Source organism: Hibiscus syriacus, unplaced genomic scaffold, assembly GCF_006381635.1.
Source record: "Hibiscus syriacus cultivar Baekdansim isolate YM2019G1 unplaced genomic scaffold, ASM638163v2 tig00111394_pilon, whole genome shotgun sequence".
Lineage (NCBI taxonomy): Eukaryota > Viridiplantae > Streptophyta > Magnoliopsida > Malvales > Malvaceae > Hibiscus > Hibiscus syriacus.
Window position 1 is genome coordinate 189,521 of NW_024063080.1, and position 26,005 is coordinate 215,525.

General features: G+C 35.8%; 1 protein-coding gene, 1 long non-coding RNA gene and 2 pseudogenes across 3 annotated transcripts; 1 reads left to right on the top strand and 3 right to left on the bottom strand.

The window, feature by feature from the left end:
* Nucleotides 1-1,972: 1,972 nt before the first annotated feature.
* LOC120160913 (phosphopantothenate--cysteine ligase 2-like) lies at nt 1,973-5,561 on the bottom strand. 2 transcript variants are annotated; one of them, XM_039171227.1, is made up of 10 exons: nt 5,466-5,561; nt 4,554-4,688; nt 4,347-4,464; nt 4,215-4,259; nt 4,031-4,116; nt 3,708-3,760; nt 3,516-3,575; nt 2,861-2,962; nt 2,630-2,749; nt 1,973-2,490 (listed from the first exon to the last, which is right to left on the bottom strand). In XM_039171227.1, exons 2-10 carry the CDS (start codon nt 4,675-4,677, stop codon nt 2,251-2,253), a joined length of 948 nt encoding a protein of 315 aa, XP_039027158.1. In that variant the 5' UTR covers nt 4,678-4,688; nt 5,466-5,561; the 3' UTR covers nt 1,973-2,250. The 2 variants fall into 2 exon arrangements, with proteins under 2 accessions (XP_039027158.1, XP_039027157.1); XM_039171226.1 differs by having other exon boundaries at nt 4,347-4,467; nt 5,466-5,560.
* Nucleotides 5,562-13,105: 7,544 nt separating this feature from the next.
* Nucleotides 13,106-14,765, top strand: LOC120160914. The gene is made up of 3 exons (XR_005519458.1): nt 13,106-13,247; nt 13,359-13,513; nt 14,395-14,765. It is a non-coding gene; the product is annotated as an uncharacterized LOC120160914 (long non-coding RNA).
* A 1,327-nt stretch (nt 14,766-16,092) lies between these two features.
* LOC120160895 lies at nt 16,093-18,642 on the bottom strand (annotated as a pseudogene).
* Nucleotides 18,643-21,975: 3,333 nt separating this feature from the next.
* On the bottom strand, nt 21,976-23,546 carry LOC120160897 (annotated as a pseudogene).
* Between the last annotated feature and the right edge of the window lie 2,459 nt (nt 23,547-26,005).

Consider the following 26,005-nt stretch of genomic DNA (forward strand, 5'->3'; position numbering starts at 1 on the left):
GTGACTAAATCGTAAGGATTACAAACTATAGTGACTGCGGAAATGGTTTACCCATGATGGAAATTACACAGATACCCTCATCAAAACGGCGTCGTTTTGATGAGGGTATTTATACCCATTTAAGCCGGCCCTAAGGGCCATCTTTCTCACTTCTCTGGTTTTGCTTCTCTCTCTTTAGAGAGAGAAGCTCTCGTTTTCTCTCGCCGGAAGAGAAAACCGGCCTCCGTTTCCGGCGCCGATCGCCACCGCCGGCCACCGCTCACGGTGACCGGAATTCCTAAATTACTCTAGAGCATAGATCTCGACCTTCTAAGGCCGAATATGGCCTCCGTTTGTCCTAAAATGCTCTAGATCGTTCTAGATCTAAAATAAATCGAAGGTTTACCTTCGGTTTTACAATGATTCCGGTGGTTCCAGACGATTTAAAGGCTTCTACGATGGTAAGATGCTCATTTTCCTCTTCTTTCTGGTTATTGGCTTGTTGTGATTATCTCTTCCTTTCGTTTTTTTTTCTGTTTTCTATTTTTTGTTCTCTGTCTCTCTGTGGCTGTCTGTTCTTCTTTTCTTTCGCAGGTATGGTGGCTTTTATAGCCACCACGAGGTTCTGTTTGGACCGGTCCCGAGAGGGATGTCTAGGTGAGTCACCATAGCTATGCTGGTGACTCACCATGGAGCTCGATTTGGGCTGCCATCTGGTGTTCTGGAATCTACGGCGGCGAGGTGGCGTGGCAAAAGCAGCGTCGGCAGCGACTGGTTGGACCATCTGGCAGTGGAGGCGTCGGCAGCAGCGTCTGGAAGCTGGAGAGGCAGCTTGAGCCTTCTGGAAGCGGCGGCTGGGAGCTAGGGTTTGAAAACCCTAGCTGAAACCCTAAATTGGTTTAGGGTTTCCATCTAGTCTGGGCCAGTTCTAGGTCACTGTTGGGCTTCAAATTGTAAATGGGCTCGGGGATCTTGTAAAATGGGTTTGTAATATTTATTTTTTATTTAATAATAATAATATAATAAATTAATAATTAATAATAATAAAATGAACTGAAAAATTATTGTCTACACCTAGCATATCAAGTTCCTAAACATGCTTGATAACCTACTAAACGTGTATTATATTAGAATTAACAACAATTATCATGCATAGACACAAAACATTAAACAAACTAAATTTAATTAATCCAAGTCCAAGTTCATGCTCCACGTATAACATCCACCATACTCTAAAGTCTAAATCTCAAAGATAAGTCTTAAAATCATGATTTTCCTTAAATCACTTGATCACATTTTAAAATATTCTCTCTCCAACATATCTTAGGGACCCACATCTCAGATCAGAAAGTGAATATATTATATTCACAGGGTCTCAAGAGGAACAATATCCTTATCGAAATAATTACCATATTTTGTCCTTTTTTTTATTAATTTAGAGTAAATACATGACAATATTATATGTTTAAAGATAATTATCAATCATTTGACATTAAATGCTCGCATCCTTGACATTCATGCTGTTCGAACCCGAGATCTCAATGAATAACAATAATAATTTTACCACCGAAATCGTTTGGTTTGTACTCCTTATGACAACTCAATAATGACAACAAATAAATATCTCAAAATTTACAGTTTTTTTAGATCTAACTCAAATTTCTCTCGAAATAAAAAATCGTCTCATCTTAGTCAAAACTTGATCCAATGATCAAAATCTGTTTTTCAGAGGTTAAGAGTCTTTCTAAACATTATTATTATTAATCATATAAAGATATCTTAATCATCCAAAACACCTAAATTAAACTCTCTTAATTTTTCGAAAAACCAAACTTAAAAACATGTAGAAGAAATCATCAGTTCTTATGATCCGTGATTAGATTTGTTAAAACTTATTTATAAACTTGTTAATAACATCAAAACTCAAAAAAAGAAAACTTAAAATTTAAGGTTAGCTTTGAAATCAAATTTCAATAGATTCGAAAATCTTATATAGGTGGATCAAAACTCAATCTAAAAAGTAAATCGATTTGAAAAATACATAAATAATCTCGAATACCCTGTGACCCGACCTGTTTTTTTTTTCCTACGAACTAGCCGGATAATCAGTTGTCCGGTTATAACAATCGTTTACAAACTTAGGAACAGTGACCGAAATTGAAACAATTTGTTACAGGCTTTGTAACAGTAAAGAAAAACTACATAAAGGAGAATTCCAAAGGATAAAAGTGTGCTATGTTGTATCAGGGGATAGTCCTGCTTACCTACACATCATGTGCTACCATCTTCGATGTATGTTGAGTGGTTCTTCACAAGGAGTTCAATCAGCGGATCCTCCACGTCAGACCCCGGTCGAGTCTTATCCCGGAGAACTGAAATATTTCCGTTTTCTGTGACCACCGTGACCTCCTCTTTCCTGGTCAATAACTCGTTGGCTACAACTGAATGCATTTTGTACTTTTTAAGAGCCATATTGGCCTTCTCTAGGAGAATTTTTGAATCCGTCTCGAGCTGTTGATCATAAACAGATAAAAAGGAAACCGATGAGTTCATTATTCGTGATACTGAAGCTCATTCGTTTCAATAAACTTGTTTAATCAGTCCTAGCTTCCAAAGCAGAGAATAAAGTGAGCGCACTGCCATGTCTTACCTTGAAGGATATGCAGAAAGCCATGGGAGTCCATTCCGTCCTCAGCACCGAGAGCATCTTCGGGACTTGCATAAGTCGCATGTCTAAAGGGCCAGATGCTGACTGAATCTTGTGCTCTGCCTGTGCAATTAATCAGTCTTTTTCCCGAAAAATAGAGATGCATAAAAGATTATTCAAATAATATAGTTCAATCTAGTAAGGGCAGATAATTTTATTTTGTCGAATCATTACCATGCTCTTCCAAGGAACGTAAAAGTCAGAGACGGCAGCAGCAAGATAAAACATTGCATGACGCTCGAGGCTTCTCATTGATGATGCAATCATTCTTAACATCTTCTCTTGCATGAAAAAACATTCAAGTCATCTTCTCTTGTATAGGATTAATTTTCAATATTTCGGTGTAATACCAAATAGTATACATAAAGGCTATCATCTAATGACCATGACAACTATATGATTACCAAATATGAAGAGAACTGAAGAAGTACAGTGCCCGACATTCTCGCCCCATTTATTCACGAACATAATGAGGCCAGTCAAAGTTATCATTTTGCTTTGCCAAAAGCAAAGATAAGAGACCATTAAGTTAAAGCTATTTTAACCAAAATGTTAGTGAACCCGTAAAATAAAGGCTAAAGCTATCACTATGCATTGCCAAAAGCAAAGTTAAGAGACAATTTATATAAAGTTATATTAACCAAAATGTTAGCTCACCTACGAAAAAGGGTATAGGAAAGGCCTAAGTTTCGAATATATTTAACCTACAAATGGAGCTTCACCCGCTAAATTCACATTATGAGTTCCCAAAGGTACAAAGAAATCAACATTGGTATTGTGTCATTAATATGAACTTCAAGGAGTCATATGAAAGCTTATTGAAGCCAACCTGAAGATACTCGAATATGGTTGTAAAGGGTATCTTCAAAAGGAGACCACCAGCTACCGCCTGCAACAAAACACAAAGAAGCCAACTGTTAAAAAATGTTGATTTGGTTTGCAATCATGAACTAAAAGAGCCAAAAGCTAGATCAAAGATGAAAAGTAGAGGAAGTTAATTAGTAATATTGACAGCCCATACAGCATGATTGTTCCTAATAGCCCCCTTCACTGCTTCAGAATGTGATTGCCGCACTGAAATATTAGACATAACCGAATAAACTCAGTAGGAAATACCAACACATAATACCATATATTGCACGTAAAAGTTGGCAGATCAATCTCTTAACATATCTTTTAAAAAAACAGCATGAAATACAGAACTGCATTTCTATTACCTCATGATAGAAAATAACCTATCCAAACCATCATAATACATTCAAGTTATGGCCAATGTCGAAGTATTGAACAAAGAGAAAAAGTCCACTAAAAATGTATAATTTGAGGTAAAGATGATCCACAAACCTTGAAAATCGGAATCATCAGCGAGCTCAAAACATTCCAGCAAAGGATCCTCTGGAAGAGACCTGCAATATGGCTGGCAGGTTCCCCTACATGCACAGAAGTTGAAGAATCAATACAAACATCTGCTAAACACGACCACAAAATAACCAAACATAAATAAACAATCATCAAAAATGAAATTCACCTCCTATACAAAAATATGACCTTGTATCCAGCCTTAATAAAATACCTGCAGAAAAGAATCCAATCAGTTAAAAAACAGCACAACCTCCAACCAAATATTCCAACTTATTCAGAATTTATTTACATTACTTACTCTGTAGAAGCCGCTCCTCTATTCCCTGAACTAAAATTATCAATATACCGAACACACCGCTGCTCCAGAGGAACCGTAGTTCCTCCTGATGTCACGCACACAACCCTCCTCCCTTTTCCTTCTGAGAATTACAAATGGTATACAATTATGTATAAAAAACAGTAGGGAAATACATATACAGAATTGATTAGCCACAAGATTTTGTACCTGAAGATGGAGAATCGAACTGGACGAATTGATTCAATTTGTCGGCAATTTTAACAGAATCTTTGAGCGGAGGAGCTGACTCAAAGAATGAGTTGATCTCCTCGTGAAGAGTCGTGGAATCCATTCTAAATTACCCTAGTTATAAAATTGCAGAAACAAAGAAATTCAATACAAAATGCAAAATAAATCCTAGCTGAAACAAAATTCAAAATTTCAATTAATATAACAAAGGGTAAACAACCTATTTAGTCACTCAACCGTTTATTTGGTTCTAATTTGAAGACTTATATATTATATCAATCTGATTCTAATTCAAAATAATTCAATAAATTTAACCCTCGATATTAAAAAAAATTATTAGTTTGGCCCTCATTTAAAAATTTAGGGGAAAACCCCCATTTTTTAGACAAATAATGATATTCCAGCAAGATAAAGACCATAGAACGTGCAGAGCAGGTATAGTTAAACAAGATCACATATTTATTCCTTCTTTGAGATAAGCAACATTAAAACTTAAAACTACTCTGTATAACAACTAGGCACAAACCATGAGTTAAGTATCAATTAGGGAATCTATACTTCTCCCACTAAGCTTTTCATGATCAAGATTCAAAATTTCCAATTCCAGAAGATTCAAAATATAGAACTACACTCAAATTCTTAAGCTAGTTATACTTCACCCATTAACCTTTCCATGGTCACAATTTAAAATTTCGATTTCCAGTTCCAGCTGAAGATTTGAAAAATATAACTCCGCCCAAACTCTTAAGCTAATTAATCAAAAAATTCTGTAGAAACTGAATCAAATAGCAAAAACTCAGAATAAATAAACAAACAAAGATTAAATTTAATACAAAAAAGGATGAAAATAATCACTCAAAATCAAATCTGAAGCTGAAAGAAACCTAATACCTGGAACTCTAAAAATCGACAGTCAAACAGAGAAACACTAACAGCAGCTACTACAAAAGCATTATGGGACTGGGAGCAAGAGTGAGAAAAATAAATCTAGGTTTAAACTATTAGTTGCAGTTATAAATAAAATGGTAAATTACACGTTTAGTACCTCAAATATTACTTTTGCTCTGATTTTCTACCAAAACTTTATTTATTTTGAAATCATACCTAACGATTTAGCTTAAGTTTCATATTGATATAAGATTTGTCTCACTCACTTATGCTTTGCCAATGACCTGTTGATTGATTTTTTACAAGGTTTATTGGATTCGGTTGTTAGGATTCAATATATTTTGTGGAAGTTCTATATGATGTCTGGTTTCAGATTGAACTCTGCAAAGAGTGATTTGTTTTTCTCTAAGGTTTCTGTAATTCTTTTGACTGTTATTCAAAAGGTTTCTGGCTTCAAGATTGGGTGCCTTCATGTTAGGTACTTAGGGGTACCACTTGTAACTCATGAACTTAGGGAGAGGATTATCAGCCCTTATTAGAGCGGATTCAGGCGAAGCTGGGGCATTGGTCAAGCAGGCTGCTGAGCTATGCATGGAAGCTTCGGCTTATTAAATCTGTGTTGATATTACAAATTTCAGGTGCAGACAGCTTGTTCTTCATATGGCTTTGATTACTAGGATCAACCAGTTATGCATGAGATTTTTCTGGAAGGGTCAAGATTGTAGTATTGTCGGTGCTAAAGTTGGATGGCAATCTGTGTGCTCCTTAAGTCGGAAGGAGAGTTGGGTTTAAAGGACATTCTTTGTTGGAACAAAGCTTGTGTTATTGATGCAGGGGGATCCGAAACAGATGATGCTGAGCTGTCAGATTTGCACGTTGATGGCGCTGAGATACCATGAGTTGGCAGATCAGCGCAAAGGCGGGAATTGATTGTGACATGTTCCTCATTGGGGTCGTTTTGAGTATGTTTCAGTCTTTTGGCCATAACTTTGCCTACAGGTGTCAGAATCGCGCATAAGACCCCAATCCGGAAAGCTCTTTTAGACGCGCACGCTCTCCATAGTGAGCTACGCTCCATGTGGCCTTTTTTTCAACCTCAAATTCTACCGTTTTCCCCTCCGAATCACTAGATTTAGTTATTTTTTACTATTTATGGTAATATTTCGATTGTTAATTAGGAAGTCAATTTAAATCCGATTTAGGCCGGATTTTTGGGAGATTGCTTATTTTATTTCGAATTTCAATTTAGAGTGATTTTCGGGATTTTGCTATTTTTGGCAAAATTCGAATAAAGACGATTTTTTTGCTATAACAGTCCGGCTTGTGGACTGCTTTTGGGATTGTTTGATTTTATAATATTTATTAAACCCTAGAGACTTTTTTTCTGGTTTTTGGGCGAATTTTCTCTTGTGAATCGTCTGTCGGAACTAGCCTACAGGATAATCACTATTCTGTCTGGCGTCAGTTGGTGTCAGAGCTTCAACATCTTCTTGGGACATTTCACCAGTTTCAATGGCTGGAGGTCGTGGTCGTGGTCGTCGTGAGCAGGTTCCGAATGAGGAAGCCCAACGCCGTGATCGCAGCGTTCAGGATGTGATGATTGCGGATTTGCAGAGGCAAGTCGCAGAATTAACCCAGCGCCTGGCGGCGCAGGATTTCGAGGATCGTGAGGCCTCTGATCACGATACCAATTCCACTTTCGAAAACCCATATCACAATCGCACAGGATTTCGGGGCGCAGGATTCCGGGAGCACCGTGGTCGGGAGGAGCGTCATGGAGACCTCGGTTTTCGGGTCGATCTCCCTGAGTTTTCTGGTACATTACAGGCCGAGGGATTCGTGGATTGGATTAATGAAGTGGAGCGTATTTTGAATATAAGGAAGTCCCCGATCGTGTGAAAGTGAAACTGATCGCCATCAAACTCAAGGGCAGAGCATCTGCGTGGTGGGAACAATTACGACGTTCACGAGAAAGACAGGGCAAAGCCAAGATCACTGATTAGGAGAAGATGAAAAAGAAGATGAAGGGCCACTTCCTTCCCTTCGGCTACACGCAAACCTTATTTCAGCGACTTCATGCGTTGAGGCAGGGCGCGCGATCAGTCGATGATTACACGGAGGAGTTTTACCAATTGGTCGCCCGGAACGATTTATCTGAGACGGAGGAGCAGATGGTAGCGCGATATTTGGGGGGTTTACGCCAGCCCTTGCAAGATGTCCTCAGCCTTCATTCATTGTGGAGTGTTTCGGAAGCATACCAGCGTGCACTTGCTGTTGAAAAACAGCAAAACAGGAGACCAGTGATCAGGAGCGATCACAACAGTCGACCAGTTCGCCCTCAAGAGTCCCGTCCTGCTCAGCAGCCACCGCAGGGTAATTCTAACCCTACTATTAGATGTTTTCGTTGTGGTGAACAAGGGCATAGGGCGACTGATTGCAGGAAGCCTGCTAGTCAAAAGGGCAAAAATTTGTTGATTGAGGAAAACGTGGAAGACGAGACTGAGGAGATTGGCGAACCCGTGTATGACGATGATGAGACTGATGATGTGCTGTATGGAGATGGTCATGAGACTCTGGTCGTTCGCAAGAGTCTACTTACCCCCAAGGGCGATTCAGGGGACGATTGGTTGAGAACCAATTTTCCACACGACTTGCACAGTTGCAGATAAAGTCTGCAAAATGATCATTGACAGCGGCAGTTGTGAGAATGTAGTGTCTGAGGAGGTTGTCCAGAAATTACAGTTGAAGACGGACCGTCATCCTAAGCCATACAAGTTGTCATGGCTAAATAAAGACAGTGAGGTAACAGTTGATAGGCGATGTCTCGTGTCTTTTTCAATTGGTAGAAAATATTTTGATAATGCCTGGTGTGATGTTGTGTCTATGGATGCGTGTCATATATTGTTGGGTCGACCTTGGCAGTATGATCGTAGTGTCATTCATGATGGACGGAAGAATACATATTCCCTTAGCATCAAGGGAAAAAAGATTGTGTTGGCACCCCGGCGGGAAGGACTTACTCCTACCCCAGTAACCCATAATACTAATCTGCTTTCTATGTCCAAGTTTTTAGATGAGATTGAGCATGGCGGCGTGGTCTATGCCTTGCTACCTTGCGAGAACAATGCATTAGACGTGGATACAGATTTACCAGTAGAGGTGCAGCGGCTGCTAGCAGAATTCTCTAACTTGATGCCAGAGGATCTTCCTCCTGGACTACCACCTATGAGGGATATTCAGCATCAAATTGACCTTGTTCCTGGGTCAAGTTTGCCAAATCGACCAGCATATCGCCTCAGTCCCAAGGAGGCCGAAGAGTTGCAGCGACAGGTGGAAGAGTTGGAGATGGGCTATATCCGAGAGAGTATGAGCCCATGTGCAGTCCCTGCTCTGTTAGTGCCAAAGAAAGATGGTTCTTGGCGTATGTGTGTTGACAGCCGAGCGATCAACAGAATTACAGTGAAGTACCGGTTTCTAATTCCCCGTCTAGATGATATGTTGGATCAGCTATCTGGTTCTAAGATCTTCTCAAAAATTGACCTTAAGAGCGGTTACCACCAAATCAGAATAAGGCCTGGAGATGAGTGGAAGACGGCGTTTAAAACGCCAAAGGGTTGTATGAGTGGATGGTCATGCCTTTTGGGTTATCCAATGCGCCCAGTACATTCATGAGATTTATGCATCAGGTCTTGCGGCCTTTTATGGGGAAATTTGTTGTAGTTTACTTCGATGATATCCTCGTTTATAGTCCGACATGGACTTCACACTTCGATCACACTTCTGTGACTTTTCTTGGTTTTGTTGTGTCTACTGATGGTGTTCATGCAGATCAGTCAAAGATAGATGCAGTCTTGGAGTGGCCCAGACCAAGAACCTTACATGACATCCGAAGTTTCCATGGCTTGGCGTCTTTTTACCGTCGATTCATTAGAAATTTCAGTACTCTGATCGCCCCTATCACAGAGTGCCTCAAGGGGCGTGATTTCCAGTGGTCTGAGGATGCAGAGGCCAGTTTTCAACTGGTCAAGCAGAAGATGACCGAGGCTCCAGTTTTGGCACTTCCAGATTTTGACAAAGTGTTCGAGGTAAATTGTGATGCATCTGGCGTTGGCATTGGTGGTGTTCTGAGTCAGGCAGGTCGTCCGGTTGCTTTTTTCAGTGAAAAGCTATCGGGATCAAAGAAAAATTATTCCACTTATGATCTGGAGTTCTATGCCATAGTTCAGTCCCTGAAGCATTGGCGTCACTACCTAGTACAGAAGGAGTTTATTCTGTTTACCGATCATGAGGCCTTGAAGTACATCAATGGCCAACACAAGCTGAGTAGACGTCATGCCAAGTGGGTAGCATACTTGCAAGAATTCACTTTTACGCTGAGGCACCAAGCAGGGAGTTTGAACTGCGTCGCAGATGCCCTGAGCCGTCGTACCTTACTTCTCACCACCATGAGTACTAAAGTTGCAGGATTTGAGACGTTCACAGATATGTATGCAGCTGATCCTTCCTTTGGAAGGATATTTCAGGAGGTAACTGAGGGTCACCGTCATGATTTTGTTTTGCATAATGGATATCTGTTTCGTGGATTACAATTGTGCATTCCAGATTGTTCATTGAGGCGGCAAATTATAAGTGAACTCCATAATGAGGGACACTTTGGCCGAGATAAGACATTGGCTCTTATCTCTTCTGAATTTTATTGGCCCAAGTTGACTAGTGATGTGGCCCATTATGTGGACCGTTGTTATGTGTGCCAGCGGTCTAAGGGAGTTCTCACCAATGCGGGATTGTACACTCCCTTACCTGTTCCTGAAGCTCCTTGGTTCGATGTCAGCATGGATTTTGTACTAGGCTTACCCTCACCCAAAGGGCCTCTGATTCTATCTTTGTTGTGGTTGACAGGTTTTCCAAGATGGCTCATTTTGTAGCTTGCAGGAAGACTATGGATGCTGACCGGATTGCCCATCTCTATTTCAAGGAGATTGTGCGTTTACATGGTGTTCCTCGATCCATCACTTCAGATCGTGATACTAAGTTCATCAGTCATTTCTAGAAGAGCCTGTGGGGAAAATTGGGAACGCATTTGAATTTCAGTAGCGCCTACCACCCCCAGACGGATGGCCAGACTGAGGTGGTGAACCGAAGTTTGGGAAACCTTTTAAGGTGTTTGGCAGGAACGAAGCCGAAGCAGTGGGATTTGGCATTGCCTCAGGCAGAATTTGCCTACAACAGATCAAAAAACAGAACCACATGTTTAAGCCCATTTGAGATTATCTATGGTCAGAACCCATCCGGGGTATTGGACTTAGCCCCTATTCCACGTATAGGACGTTTCAGTCCTAAAGCAGATGAGATGGCAAAGTATCTTCGGAGTATCCATGAGCAGGTGAAACAGACCATTCATGAGAGCAATACCAAGTACAAGACTCGGGTCGACAATCATCGTCGTCAGGTACTTTTTGATGTTGGTGATTTTGTTTGGGCTGTATTAACTCGTGATCGTTTTCCTGTTGGTGAGTATAATAAGCTTAAGGATCGGAAGATTGGACCTTGTGAGGTCGTGCAGAAGATCAATGATAATGCTTACAGGTTGCGACTTCCCAGTCACTGAAGACTTCTGATGTCTTTAATGTGAAGCACCTGAGTCATTGTTTGTGGATCCTGATGACATACTCTGAACTCGAGGACGAGTTCTTTCCAACCCGGGGTGACTGATGCAGGGGGATCCGAAACAGATGATGCTGAGCTGTCAGATTGCACGTTGATGGCGCTGAGATACCATGAGTTGGCAGATCAGCGCAAAGGCGGGAATTGATTGTGACATGTTCCTCATTGGGGTTGTTTTGAGTATGTTTCAGTCTTTTGGCCATAACTTTGGCTACAGGTGTCAGAATCGCGCATAAGACCCCAATCCGGAAAGCTCTTTTAGACGCGCACGCTCTCCACAGTGAGCTACGCTCCATGTGGCCTTTTTTTCAACCTCAAATTCTGCCGTTTTCCCCTCCGAATCACTAGATTTAGTTATTTTTTACTATTTATGGTAATATTTCGATTGTTAATTAGGAAGTCAATTTAAATCCGATTTAGGCTGGATTTTTGGGAGATTGCTTATTTTATTTCGAATTTCAATTTAGAGTGATTTTCGGGATTTTGCTATTTTTGGCAAAATTCGAATAAAGACGATTTTTTTGCTATAACAGTCCGGCTTGTGGACTGCTTTTTGGGATTGTTTTGATTTTATAATATTTTATTAAACCCTAGAGACTTTTTTCTCTGGTTTTTGGGCGAATTTTCTCTTGTGAATCGTCTGTCGGAACTAGCCTACAGGATAATCACTATTCTGTCTGGCGTCAGTTGGTCAGATCTCGCGAAAATTGCTTGCAGGAGAGGGTTCCCTTTAGGTGACCTAGGTGCATACTTATGTCCTTAGGGGGTGCTAATTTTTGGCTGTTTGATTGCAAAATCAATGCAAACTGGAGTTTGAGGAAGATGTTCAAATTAAGAGAAGAGGCTATTCCAATCCTTGCTTCAGTCACGAATGAGCAGAAGATTAATGCTATTTGGGTTTGGGGTGAGATTAAAAGGAAGTATCTTCATGTTCCTTGGCAAAAATTAATTTGGTTACCTATGCATGTTCCTAGGCACTCTGTAATTGTTTGGTTGGCTATTCTTGATAGACTTAGTACAAGGGATAGATTTTAAAGATGAATATTGTGGTTGATCCTCATTATGTGATCTGTGCTACTCTTTTAGAGTCCATAGGTCAACTTTTTTTTAGTGCTCTTTTTCTTGTAGCATTTGGGAAAAGGTTCTTGGTTTGTGTAATGTTGGAAGAACTGTCTTAGGTTGACTTGAAACCAAGAACTGGCTTGGGCTTGCTCCCGGTTGAAGGGAAAAACTCTATTGGTTTTCATCTTGAAAATTGTTTGGAGTGCTCACAAAGATTGTGTCTGGGAGGAAAGAAACTGTCGACAATTGAGAGGGAAATCTCTATTGTTGATGAGATTGTTGAGGTTATAAGGGAGGTAGTTAGTATTAAAGCTAGAAACATATCCATAAACTTTTTGAACTCGATAAATAATAGACTCTGTACTACTTGGGGAATATCCTAGTTTTTGGTTGGTGACCCCTTTGCTTTGTAATCTGTTATTTGTAGCAGTTTTTCTCTCTTTGGATAATATACAACAAATAGCTTATTTAAAAAAATAATGACAGGTCATAAATTGAAACTTAAATTAAACATTAGGTATAATTATGAAAATAAAATTAAATTTAAGTATTAAATTGGAATAAAAATAACAATTTAAATACTAAACTTATAATTTATACGTTCAACTCAGATTATCGTTATTCTTTTTAACGAAAAATAATAAATTTATAATATATAAAAAATCGAGTAACTATTTTTAACTTTTTAATAATTATAAGATTCAATAAAAAAATGTCTTAATCGAAAGACTATTTTATAAATAATGTGTACTTAACACAACAATCTCCTATGGAAAAAGATCTTGGAAATATTTAAACCAAATAATTGACTTATCCTTCTCTTTCTCTCCTATGTTTGTGTTAGTATAGAATGAACAGCCCAAGAAATTGAAGTCCAGCCCAGATTCGGAATAAGGACGAAAAGCTTTTCCTTCAGGAGGTTCACGCTTCTGCTACCTTCGTTATCGTCCATGGAGTCTTCGTCTTCGTCAAATTTTCTTTCTCATTGGAATTATCTAAATTTTCTACTATTCCGTCCGGTTATCGCTATCATTTTCGTCCTCTCCTTCATCATACTCTGTAATTTCTCTCTCTTTCTCTCTCTCTTTCTCACTCTCAATTCGCTCTATTTTTATTCGTCGCTGATAATTATCGTTTTACTATTCTTGGAATTTATTCACTGAATCATAGGGTGGTTGTTGGCATGGAAGTTGGTTCTGGTACACGTGCCACTGGTTCAAGAAATTTTCGGTCTGAAGAAAAAAAGGGCTAAATCTAAGCCGCCGCCTCGTCGATTTTCCAGATATTATAACAGCATCAATGCTCATAATTCGAATTCTCAATAGGTAATTTCCTTATTTTCCTTCTGATTAATCCCAATTAATTCTTTCTCCAATAAATTGGGCTTATTTCTTTCGAATTAGATTTATGTATTATTTAGTTAATAAGGCACGTAGTTTTTTAGAGGATGTTAATTAAGATGAAGTTGATATGATCGATTGAATCCTTAAGTAATGTGAACTCAAATTCTGGAAATTGTGAGAATTTTTTTTTTGTATGATTTCTAAGATGATGTGGGGATTTCTTGCTATGCATTGCACACTACCTATTTTTGGGGTTTCCGGTTTTGGTCATTCAGTAACAGTTTCAGATGCATTAAAAGAGGATTCTTTATTTCCAAAAATAAAATAATAAGACCATAGCCAATCTTCAATTCATGAATGAAAGAGGTTTAGCCAATGTTTATTTTACATTTTCTTATGCAAATTCGTAATGTTTGTTAGTTAAAAGAAACTTATGTAATGGTTAGGATTGTGTTCCTTTGCACTGTGTGACCTTGGCTTTTCGTTTCTTTTTTTAAGTGCCCGTCACATTTTCCGACACTAATATGGATATGGTCTTCGAAATTTATGGGAAAACTTTGGAAAAATTTTGAGTATGCTTATGTTAGAAACATAACAACTCACCCTCGAGTTCAGATAACATAGGTACATCCCTTCTCTTACTTTGAGTTATCTAAAGGTGCACTTAGTTGTTAGTGGAGGAAAAGAATATAATGTTAAACTCGTCAAAATGGCTGTAGTTTATGCTGTCATTTCTAACCTGCATGGATCAGAATCTTCCCTTATATTTGAAAGAGATAAAATGACTTTTCTGCATGAGTTGGTTTGAGAAACAAAATGTTTTAACACAACGTTCTTCTGCAATATGAGTGCAACTTCTGCAGATGATAGCAGCCCCAGAGCTCTGTAAACCAATCCTGGCAGTGTAACATAATAAAAAACAAAAGACATCTCAGAGCTACAGAAGATTTAAATTCTCAATTCCTTAATGCTTTGGAGAATGAAAAAGGGATCTCAGTTGTCATAGCAAAATAAAATTTCGTTAATAATAGGTTGATGTAAATAGAGGAATTGATGTTCAAGAATGTTGTTTTTGCCTTTTTTCAATTGATAGTCAATGGTTGTAAAGAATTTGGTTATTGAAAATATATGATGATTTTTAAGAAGTTTATCCTCTCTTGTTCCATTTGAAATGGAGTTATTCCCTCAACTCTAGCAGTGGTAGTATTCATTTATGTAATTGAAATTAGCTTTGCTGTGAGTGAACAGTAAATGATTTGGCTGCTCAAATCAGCAAGGGGCAACCAGAAGTGGGCATAGAACCTTATTTATGAAAAGCATGGGCTTGAATCATGCTTGATTATGTTTTGTATACTTCTCCCTCAATTGCTGACCGCTTTGGGATCTCTACGACTAGGAAAACAACCTCAGTGTTGTCATTAACGGTGAACTTTTTGAATGCGATGTCTAAATTGCAAGTGCTTTTGTTGGCATGTGTTCTAAATTAATGTTAAATGTGGTATAACTGAAACATGGAGTAGGGTCTAAGGCTCTGGTCTTAGTCTCATTTGGAACCGAAGTTTAAGAAGATGCAACCGTGCTTATTATTATTATTAGCTGACCCTTATTTCCATATGTAATGGGGTAAGGGGGAGGTAGGATAGTAGGCTGCCCCCAACTCCAGGTTGAGAGCAGCTTCCGTAGGAGGCCTCCGAATTTTGAAATGCCCTCCGTGGGAAATGGATGCAAATATTTTGGTTCATAGGAATAAGCTGCAGATGAAAACAGTATGGGAACATAGGTAGTAGGTTACATGCATCTACTTAGTGATCAGGTTTGGGTTGTACTTGGGGCATCAAAAGAACCTTGGATAAAACATTTTTTTACACATTCCTCTGCTGTCCCCGTTTAGGTTACTGATCTTGTGAAATAACATCATTGATCATGCATTCTGGTTGTGCCGGAGGATTTTCCACTGTCTGCAGTTGCTTTCTTACACCCCATCACGTCCAAAGCTTGAAACTTAGACCAAATCCTTGGGAAAATTTTGAGCAGAGATAAAACTCATGTAGTACCTAAGTATCTCATATTTCCACTGACAATAGCCTCTCTGTCTAAACTCTAGTTATGGCCTTTAAACAGAGCTCATTTTCTCATGTTTTTACATCATGCTGATAAATATACTTTAAATTGTTATTTGAAAAATCAATTGGTCTAGTGAGATGAGGTATTACATTTCTTAAATAAGGTAAGATGTTCGAATAACGAAAGCAAGGTAAGATGTTTGAATCTTGACGTTATGAAAAGAGAAAATTGAGTTGGGATGGTTGCACCTATGGTATCTCTGCAGTATGAAATCTTACTAAAATTCATATTCCAAACACATTGTTAAGTGCATTCATTGAAAGTTTAGCAAATATAGATTTGAGTAGTACAAAACCGGTTGAAAGTGAATGTGAAAACAACATGAGAGAATCATTACAACAAAGGGTGGCAAAGCAAACACTTTTGCACCAGAGTTAATAAAGAGCTTTGTCCTCAAATACAAAATACAAACCACTGTCCAGAAATTAATTAATTTATTAAGGAAATAGCTCAATTAGGGACCTTTGTCCTAAAATATGATATATGTTATAGTGGGTAAACCCGGCATCACAAAATAGCTTCTTCCATTGTTGTTCGTCTTGTTCCTTACCATCTGGACAAACCATCATCTCCAGGTCGAAGAACAGTTTTGTTTCATCCAATTCCTGATTTCTCATTATCATTTCTATTAAGATCACTTTGCCTCCCTTTTCAATTGCCTCTTTACATCTCTCTAGTATTTTTACATAGTCTTGATCACTCCAGTCATGTAATATACACTGCAATTAGTTACATGATCAACAGAAGCAAGAGGTTTTAAAGAAAAAAAAACATAATGACAAAAAATATCCCTCACATTTATTTAAATAGTTATTTTAGCTATTTTTTACAGTATTTTAACATATAACATTTCATTTTGAGGTAAAAAGATCCCTAGATATAAACAGTTAGTCAACAAACTGTCAATGTTCTAAAATAGACTTTTATGGATTAAAATGAAACGTTGGATTCAAAATGCTCTTAAAAAAAGAGTTAGAATAAAAATGAATATTCAGTCAAATGTTACACATTATCCTAAAATAAAATATTATGATCAAAATACTAAAAAAAATCATAATGAATAGGGTAAACTACTCAGGAGACCACCAAACTATGGTCAAAAATTATTTTGACCACCAACGTTTCAATTTGATCAATCAGATCACCCAACTATTTAAATGCTTCAATCAAGTCACTTTTCGTTAACATTTAACGGTGTAAGTGATGTGGCAGTTATGGTCTCTGTTACTTATATATTCTTTCAATTTGGTATTATTATCTTCACTTAAAACTATATTTTATTCTTATTTTAAATTTAAAATATATATTTTATTTTTGTCTTAACTTATAAATCTATTTTATTCTTATTTTAATATAAAAATATTTTATTATTGTCTTCACTTAAAAATATCTTTTATTATTATTTTAAATTAAATATATATTTTATTAGTATCTTAACTTTTTAAAATATATTTTTAAAATATATTAATTTCAAAAGATATTTTAACTTAAGAATAAAATATATTTTAAGTTAAGATATTTTAAAATCATTTTTTAAAGGTTAATATAAGAATAAAATATAATTTTTAAGTTAATGTAAGAATAAAATATACTTTTAAGTGAAGATAAGATAAAAACATATATTTTTATATTAAAATTAAAATAAAATAGATTTATAAGTTAAGACAAAAATAAAATATATTTTAAAAGTTAAGAATATAAGATATTATGAATTTAATTAAAGTGTTTATATATTAAGATATAACATACATACTATTTGTTGTCTAAATTATATCAAATGATAATCTTGTCTCAGTGGTTTGTTGCATGCTCCATCACCTAGGAGGTCCCATGATTGAATGATGATATGTGTTATGACACTTGTCACTAATGACACATAGCACCACTTGATTTGAAGGTTATATTTATTTTAATTTATTAAAATTAGGATAAATTGAAAGAATATATAAGTAACAGAGATCAATTGTGTAAATATACCAAAATGATTTAACTGCCACATCACGTACACCGTTAAATGTTAACGGTAGGTGGCTTGATTGAAATATTTAAATAGTTAAGTGATCGGATTGATCAAATTGAAACGTTGGTGGTCAAAATGATTTTGACCATAGTTTGGTGGTCCCCTTTGTAGTTTACCCTATGAATATTCAATTAAATAGTAAGGGCATTTTTTGCATGCAAAAAAAAATGGATTGAACTGGTGCAAATCCTACACTACTAACCTTTAGCATGATTATATCTCCATGGGAACTTGTTCAAGCATGTTTCCTCCAAGATACTTAAATTTTCACTTCCTTGCAAGCCATCGACAACATGGGGAAGATCAAATACCGTGAATTCCATTTCCGGAAAAGTCTTGGCAAGCTCTTTTGTTATGGTTCCCGTCCCACCACCGACTTCATCCCCTCGAAAACTCCTTCGTACTTACTAAGCACCGCGCTCGCCGCCACAAGACCATCACTGGTCATCGCATCATTAAAGAAACGGTTCAGCCTCGGCTCGTGTCCTGCATAATCCCACATCGTCTCGCCGTGAGCCGCGATGAATTCCGATGGGTGGTCGTCGTTTTGGAGCCATCCACTGAGATATTCCCATGGTTTCAGGAAAACCGGGTCAAGCATTGCGAGTATGAAGGGCCTTGAACTCATCGGATTGTCCTTTCGGAGAAGACGAGAAACAGGTGTGAGGGCATAAGTTTTTTGTCTGTCGTCGGTTTCGGATTCGGCAAAGAACCCGGAATGAATTAGGATGCGCATGAGCCGGTCGAGATACTGGAGTTTCGATGGGTGGATGCCGAGGGCGAATGCGAGGTCTGAAATAGTGATGGGTTGGCCGCCACCACGGTTGTGGATGATGTCGGGTATTTGGAGTTCAACAGCACACTTTAGAGACATTGAGCTTATGTATCTGAATGTATAGTTACAAACATGAGGCTGTGCTTGAAGCAACTCATCCAGATCAATCTCGTCTCCTTTCATCAAATTCATTTTTGTTTTCGTTTTACAAGTATTTGGTGTTTCTCAACCTCAAAACTTTAATATCGATCTATTTATACTGCTGCTTCGGTTATCAGCTTACCACCAAGAAAACTTATGTGAATCATGCTACTTTAATTATTTTAAAAATAGTTGGTATTTTTAAAAATTCCGAATTTGAGTATAAGATCTATATGAATAAGAACGTTTCAATGTTTATTGTCAAATGAGAATAGTTAAGATTTTTTTTATTGTTAACCCTATACTTCAATTATTTTGATGACACAATAAATTAGTAAAAAGAATAATTTTAAATTTGCCCCCTAAATTTTACACAACATATTAATTTAATCTTAAACTTTTGTTTTATTCTTTTTTACATTTAAAAAAAACTAGAACTAAATCTTCTCTCGATCTCAAAATCCGACCAAAGTCTGATGTTTACCACTATCGTCCACCATCATAATCGATGGTGATTAAATTCGAAATTTCCAGTTCACTCTCTTAAATACTAAAAACTAATTTATACTAACACATCTACGTAAATTTATAATGATATAAATACTAATAAATAATTTCTCTTAATACTTCTATTAATACATTTACTTTTTAATAATAACCAAATAATTTATATCAATTACCTATAAAAGACAACACATACTTTCACTATAGATGCTAAAATTAAAGTGTGAGATTCGATATTGAGTTAAACTATAATAATAAATTTACCCTTAGTATAAAAGTACAATAACAAATATCAATCTAATATAAGTACGGTGAAATATTTCAATTTCCACCTAAAATATAGAGGCAAATTTATACATTAACCCTCAAAAAATTTATGTTGTATTTATATTTATAAGTAATTTGTATTTTAAATAATCTCAAATGTATATAAATAAAATATGTATCATGGTGAAGATCTTTCAACATATATAATTAACAAATAGAGAAATCATATAATAAACGTGATACAATATGTTTAAATGCAAGAATTCATGTTATATAAAAAACATACACGCGTGATCATAAAGTGTACCATGCATATATATATATATATATATATATATATATATATATATATATATATATATATAAGGACAAAAATAAGAATTTATGTTACGGGTGAATTTATAAAATTTTAAGAGTGATAAATTTATAAATTTTCAAGGATAAATTTGTAAAATTTTAGGGATAATGATAGATTATCAATAAAAATATAAATAAAATATCTAAGTTATATGAAAATTTAATTTTTTTTTTCAAAAAGATGATCGCCTCTAGCAACCTCTTTAATCCATCCTTGTGCATATCATGTAAGTTAAAAAATTAAAAAAAATTAACTAATTTAATATTTCATTACTCGTAGATGTATGTTCGTTCATAAACTTTTTTTTTAATGTTTAGGATGATTACAAGGTAGTATATGTTCTGAATCATTTTTAGCCATAACAATGTAAACACCTTGCAAACACATACGCTCAAACTTAAAACCTATATATTCGAAAGTTTATTAATCATTTAATAATAAATACATACACGATTATAAACGTCATATTGGAATTCGAGAATTTTAAAATCAATAAATATCCCTTTAATCATTATTCGTATGATTTGATGATTTTAAATCCAAAATTATCAAAGAACAGGAATTCTCCATGATAAAGTTGCGATTAGTATTGCCGACATTAAATAATACAATATTTATGGATGATTAGGTGCGGATTGGTTAAAGAAATTCTTAATGTTTTTTTGTTGGATTTGAATTCAATTATAGTTTGTTACGACATTTAAAATTTAGGGTAAACTACGTAATTGTCACTCAACTATTCAAACAGTTATGTTTTTGTCATTCAGTTATTTTTTAAAATCATATATAACGCTACGTTTTGGTTTCATTTTGATCACTTGCTTTTAAAAATTTAATGGTGATGTTTATATGTCACTATAAGGTAATACTAAATCAGTGATTTTTATTTTATTTTTTACGGTAGGTAATAAAATTAAAATCAAAATATAACATTATATATAACTTTAAAAAATAATTGAATGACCAACAAGAAATCGCACAAATAACATATAACTAAATACGTAATTTGGAAGGAACATTTTATTTTTTATTAATATTACAATAAAAAATTATGGGGAAAAGAAGTATTTTTTCGTTTATATAAATAAATTCTTTTTATATAATATTTGTTAGAGCAATTGTTGAAATAAATCAAGGGGTGTTAGGGCGGCCATATCATTGAAAATTTTAAATTGTTGCATAATTAGATATTTTTTTATATTTTATTAATGATTTAATTTTACATCTTTTAAAATTTTCAAAATTCTATATCTTTTAAATTTCAATATATATATATATTTTTAAAAATTGTACCATTTATATAAGATCATGTGTGCTACTCTGTGAATAAGTAGACCACATAAATTTTTTTGAATAATTTATGATGATTACAAAATAATATATGTTTAAAACTTTCTTAACTTTTTGACGATACATATACATCCTACCGACGCGACTGTTGTCAACCTAATTAAATATACATTTGTGTAATTTAAATTAGCTTTGCTGTGAAAGAGAAGCGTGAAATTATTTGGGTGCTCAAATTGGCAAGGGGCAACTGGAAGTGGGTATAAAACATTGTTCTAACGAAATAAAGCATTTTGATGGTTAGCTTTGAGATTTTCTGGTACTTCTTTATCATTATTAGGTAAACTTTTACAGGACATAATTTTCCCACTCTCAGTATGAATATGATAAAATATAACAATAGAATGATAAGAATATTTTTCAATATCAATTTGATAATATAATGAACAATAAAGAGTATCTTTATCGATTAAAAATGTGAAAGTCGCAGTGTAATTTAGTTTGAGTATAATTTCATATAAAGTAAACTATTTTTTTAATATTTTGGTTATTTTAATTTTTGTTTTTGATAATTTATGGTTAATGTTACATTTTTTTTATTTTGATCATTTACCGTTAATTTTGACTATTGAAAATATAACACGAAATGATATAACAACAATTTTAATATTAAAACTTATACATTTTATTAATTTAGTTATAACTCAAAATAATTCCAATACTTCAAAATTTTGTCAAATTAAATTAATTTAATATTTCAGTAAATTTAAAATAAGTTAAACGAAATCGAAAACACGAACCAAAATTGGGTGAGTAGTAAAATACCAATGGAAGGATGGTTGGGAAATTAAACTCAGAAAACAGCAAACTCAAATCAAAATATAAAAACAGAGGGAAATGTAGTCTTAATTAAGATGAAAACTAGACTGAAATAACAGAGAGCGCCTCTCTCACTATAATATATTTGACTAACAAGACCAAATGATTGAAATAAAATTAGCCATAAAGCATGATAAATGTGAATCACTCCTCTCCGACTCAGACTCGACATTCTTCCTTATCTGTGAACTCTTATTACTACCGGCTATACCTTTCTGGTACCAATCCATGATGAACTCTTCTTCCAATATGTCATCATCATACAACACCTTAATAACTAAAGCCACCTCCTTTGCCGCATCGGGGTTGCCTTGCCACAAAACGACTCTATAGAATGTAGGAGCATCATCTGCCATCCCTCTTCTTTGGTGGCGACCGCCACTGCTGCGAGGTAGTTCTTCTTTTTAGTTACCTCCTTTGCAAACCCCTTTCCAGCATCATCAAAGAGTGCAGTCAAAAGGGCATCTGTGATTTCTTGGGAGGCTCCAGAGAGCGAACCTAGGAAAGATTTAAGCTGAGAAGGGGAAGACCCCTTCTTGAGATGTTCCTTTATCTCACCAACAAGTTTCTCATGGGTACTGACAACCTTTTCAGGTGCCTTAACATCATGCTCTGGAGACTTCTTTACCGTCCTTTTCTTCTCTTCATTGGTAGACAGCATGACCATGTCTGCAGAAACAGCACTCAACTGCTCCTGAATGCGTTGTTTAGCAGCCTCCAGTGAAGTATCTGTTTGCCACTGGACATCATCATCGTCGTCGTCGTCGTCACTTGCCGCCTCATTCTCATCAGCCTGGCTTTGTTCAGGGGAGTAAACCTAATCAGAATGCTTGCCTTTCTTCTTAGTTAGTTAGTTACTGCACCTTTGGGAGCAGCAACCTTTGAAGTAGTAGTAATAGTAGAGAGGAACCCTTCTTTTTAGCCTTTTTTTAATCTTCTTTAGTTCTTCATCAGCAGCCTCACCCTCTTTGAGCCTTTCCTTTTCAGCCCTCCTCATTGCTTTCTTGTCTTTTGATGACTTCTTTAAGAATGAATGTCTATCTCGCATGTCAACATCAGAAATAAATCCACATGCAGCACATTTTAGGGTTATCATCTGTGTCTTTGTAATTATAATCTCGGTTTCAGGGTTCCCGCAACCATAGCACTGAACAAACTTCTTAATGAAGTTCTCAAGAAGCCCCGCAAGCTTGGCAGTGTCATGAGCCCCATTCACGTGTGAAGTTCCAGTCTTCTCATCAAACTTAGATTGGGCTCCCAGTTCACAGCCGAAATACTTTGTAGTGTAAGAGGCAGGTCTAGCCAAAGCCTCTGCAATTTCAACCATATTAACTAGATTAGTCTTGATGCCATTTCCTCTCCCTTCAATCTTAGTTATCATTTTGGGCATCTTATACCTATAAAAGGCATCATCACTGTTAGAAGCACCAATATTTTGCAAAGCCATCTTTGATCAAACTGTTGCACTTGGAAGAGGTTGCATAAAATGGAAACCGAGACTGTGTGTGCTATCGGCCTCAATATGCATGCAGATAAATTGGGAAGAGAGGCTTATATTCTTTTCTCTAAAAGTGGGGCAGTACTCTCCGAGCAATCCAACAGATGAAAAAGAGAGAGAGGCCCGTTCAGACATAAAAGACGATGCAATTGTAACGCTCTCCACTTTGACAAGCAGCAGATTAAGCTGCCAACTTCCTGAAAGAATAACAAAATTGATCCAGGCCAAGGTTGAATACTTAGAATATCAATAACCAGCAGAAAATTCATCAACATCAGGAAAACTGTTACAAATCTACATGAAATACACCAACATTCGTCGAATTTCAAATGCCAACAAAATATCAAAATTAACAAATATAAATTCTTAAGGCTTAAATATTCCAAGATTGATCTAGATATGAAAACATTACAGAACAAAAGATTAAATTTCTTTATTCGTAAGGCCCTCCATAACAACCAGATAGTTAAATCGTGAAAAAAAAATTGTTAAATAAAATCAGACGGATCAAATTGAAAAATTAAAATCTCAATTCCCAAACATCCTAACAATACATAAGATAATGATTCAAAATTGTTACAAGATAAATTTCATAAGTAACATTATTTTACCCTAGCGTTTTCCCTAGCGATTAAGTTGAATCATTATAATAAGTAACATTAATGTTCAGGGATTAAGTTGAAAAAAACCATAAACTAAAGGATTAACGTGAAACGCTAGGGCAAACTAATATTTTACTTTGTTTCAACTTAATCCCTGAACATTATTTTGATTCAACTTTTCTCATTTTAGCTCGATGATTTGGCATCATCAAAAGGTCTAAAAATGGGCCAAAGATCTAAGTTTAAGATCAATGCAGGGTAAGAAGTGTTTAGGGACTAAATTGAAAATTGATATTAAATTTAAGGAGTAAAAATGTTTTATCCCAATACAAAAAGATGAAGATTCATTTATGGGAAATGGATATACCCTCATTTTACTCACAAGCCAACTATCTTGTGCTCCAGACCATCCATTAAAGATGCCAGCTCCCCAAATCTGATCCTTTGTCTCCAAAGATCGGTTGCATGGGACAAGTGAAGAGCAGTAACAGTTTCATCAAGCTCAATGAGCTGTTTTAACCAGCACCAGTTGCGAAGAAAGCAAGTGTTGGTCAATAGAACAAGCCGGTCCAAGAATGGTGATGAGAAGGAGAATTCTGGTTCAATCAACATTGAGAATATGGATCCACCATTGTCAGTGATGAAGAGAGTTCTAAAACAAGGTGATAAAGGAGATGGGGATACTCTTTTGGAGAGGAGATCGCGTGGGGTTGCATTGAAAATCTTACAACTTCAACAGATTCAACTAAACACAGTACACACATCAATAACCAATCACAACAGTTTGAAGGAAGTACAAGGTCAGTTAATGGTAATAACTGATTTGTTCTTAAAACTCCATCTTTTCTAGGGTAAACATGTGCGGTGAATTGTGAAAGATAAACATACACAACCACACAAAAGCCATCTTCTCAGTAAAATACATTTCATCCGTTTTTATATCCTTTATTTCTATGATAAAAATCTCATACTTTTTTCTTAAAGAATATCCTATAGTTGAAGCATTGGCTTGTTTATCATCTGCACAATGATAACTGTCTTGGCCAACAATTCACGCTGCTTTGTTTGTAAAAGGAGGATCTTTCCATGCAGACAAAATGCTGAAAGATTAAACATTGTTGGTGACCCTAGTGTTAAAAGTGAAATTACAGCAACAATATAATTACTCAAGTGGACCTATATAATTCACCTATGACTAATAGATATATAATAAAGGACATCGACTGTTTGACTAATATGTCCATATAATAGAAGACATTCACTGTTACCCTAGTTTGATGGATTTATTGTTGTATGAAACTCTATTTTTTTAATAGATTTATATAGTGGTATCTATACAGAATTTTCTCAACCTATTAATGTGCATACACCCTATAGATGTAATTGTTTAAATCTAAGACCTCTAGAGATAACGACAATCATTTTTACCACTAAGGTCACTCGATGAATTCATATCAAACTCTATTATAGCAATCGGTTGGTTTTATCCTGCATGACCTGACTTTCAATCTTGATGTTATATTGTTTCTTGGATATTATATAGTGAAAGTTTTCTGTATGTGGAGGGCTATTTTTGGATACTTCTCTTTGATTGTAGACTTTACGGATAAATTAAAATTTACATTTGGAACAAGGAAAACGTAGAGAGAGTAGACTTCACGGATAAATGAAAATTTACCTTTGGAACAGAAAAAGGAAAACGTAGAGAGAATAAAACAAGCATTTGTCATTGCCTTGATGAAAATGGGGAATGATTAGGGATTTCAATCAGAGAATCCTAGTTCAATGACTGAGGAAGAAAAAGGAAAATGGGCTACGAAAAGGAAGAGTAATAGAAGAAAAGGGTAGATATTAGGCTAATTGGACCCTTGTTAGTTGCAATACTTCAAGGAGTGTCGTTGATAGAGATGCACATAACCGGATTTAAATTCGATCTGGATCGGATAAAAATCGATTCGATTTTTTTTACTAAGTCAAAAAACCGGTTTATAAAAAAATCGATTCTGATCATAACCGGTT

Excerpts from the sequence above, each read along its gene's own strand:
- LOC120160913 (XM_039171226.1), bottom strand. The coding sequence starts at position 4,677 with ATGGATTCCACGACTCTTCACGAGGAGATCAACTCATTCTTTGAGTCA. Across the intron at positions 4,468-4,553 it reads GTTCGATTCTCCATCTTCAG|AAGGAAAAGGGAGGAGGGTT; the intron begins GTACAAAATCTT and ends TGTAATTCTCAG. Across the intron at positions 4,260-4,346 it reads AGAGGAGCGGCTTCTACAGA|GTATTTTATTAAGGCTGGAT; the intron begins GTAAGTAATGTA and ends TCTTTTCTGCAG.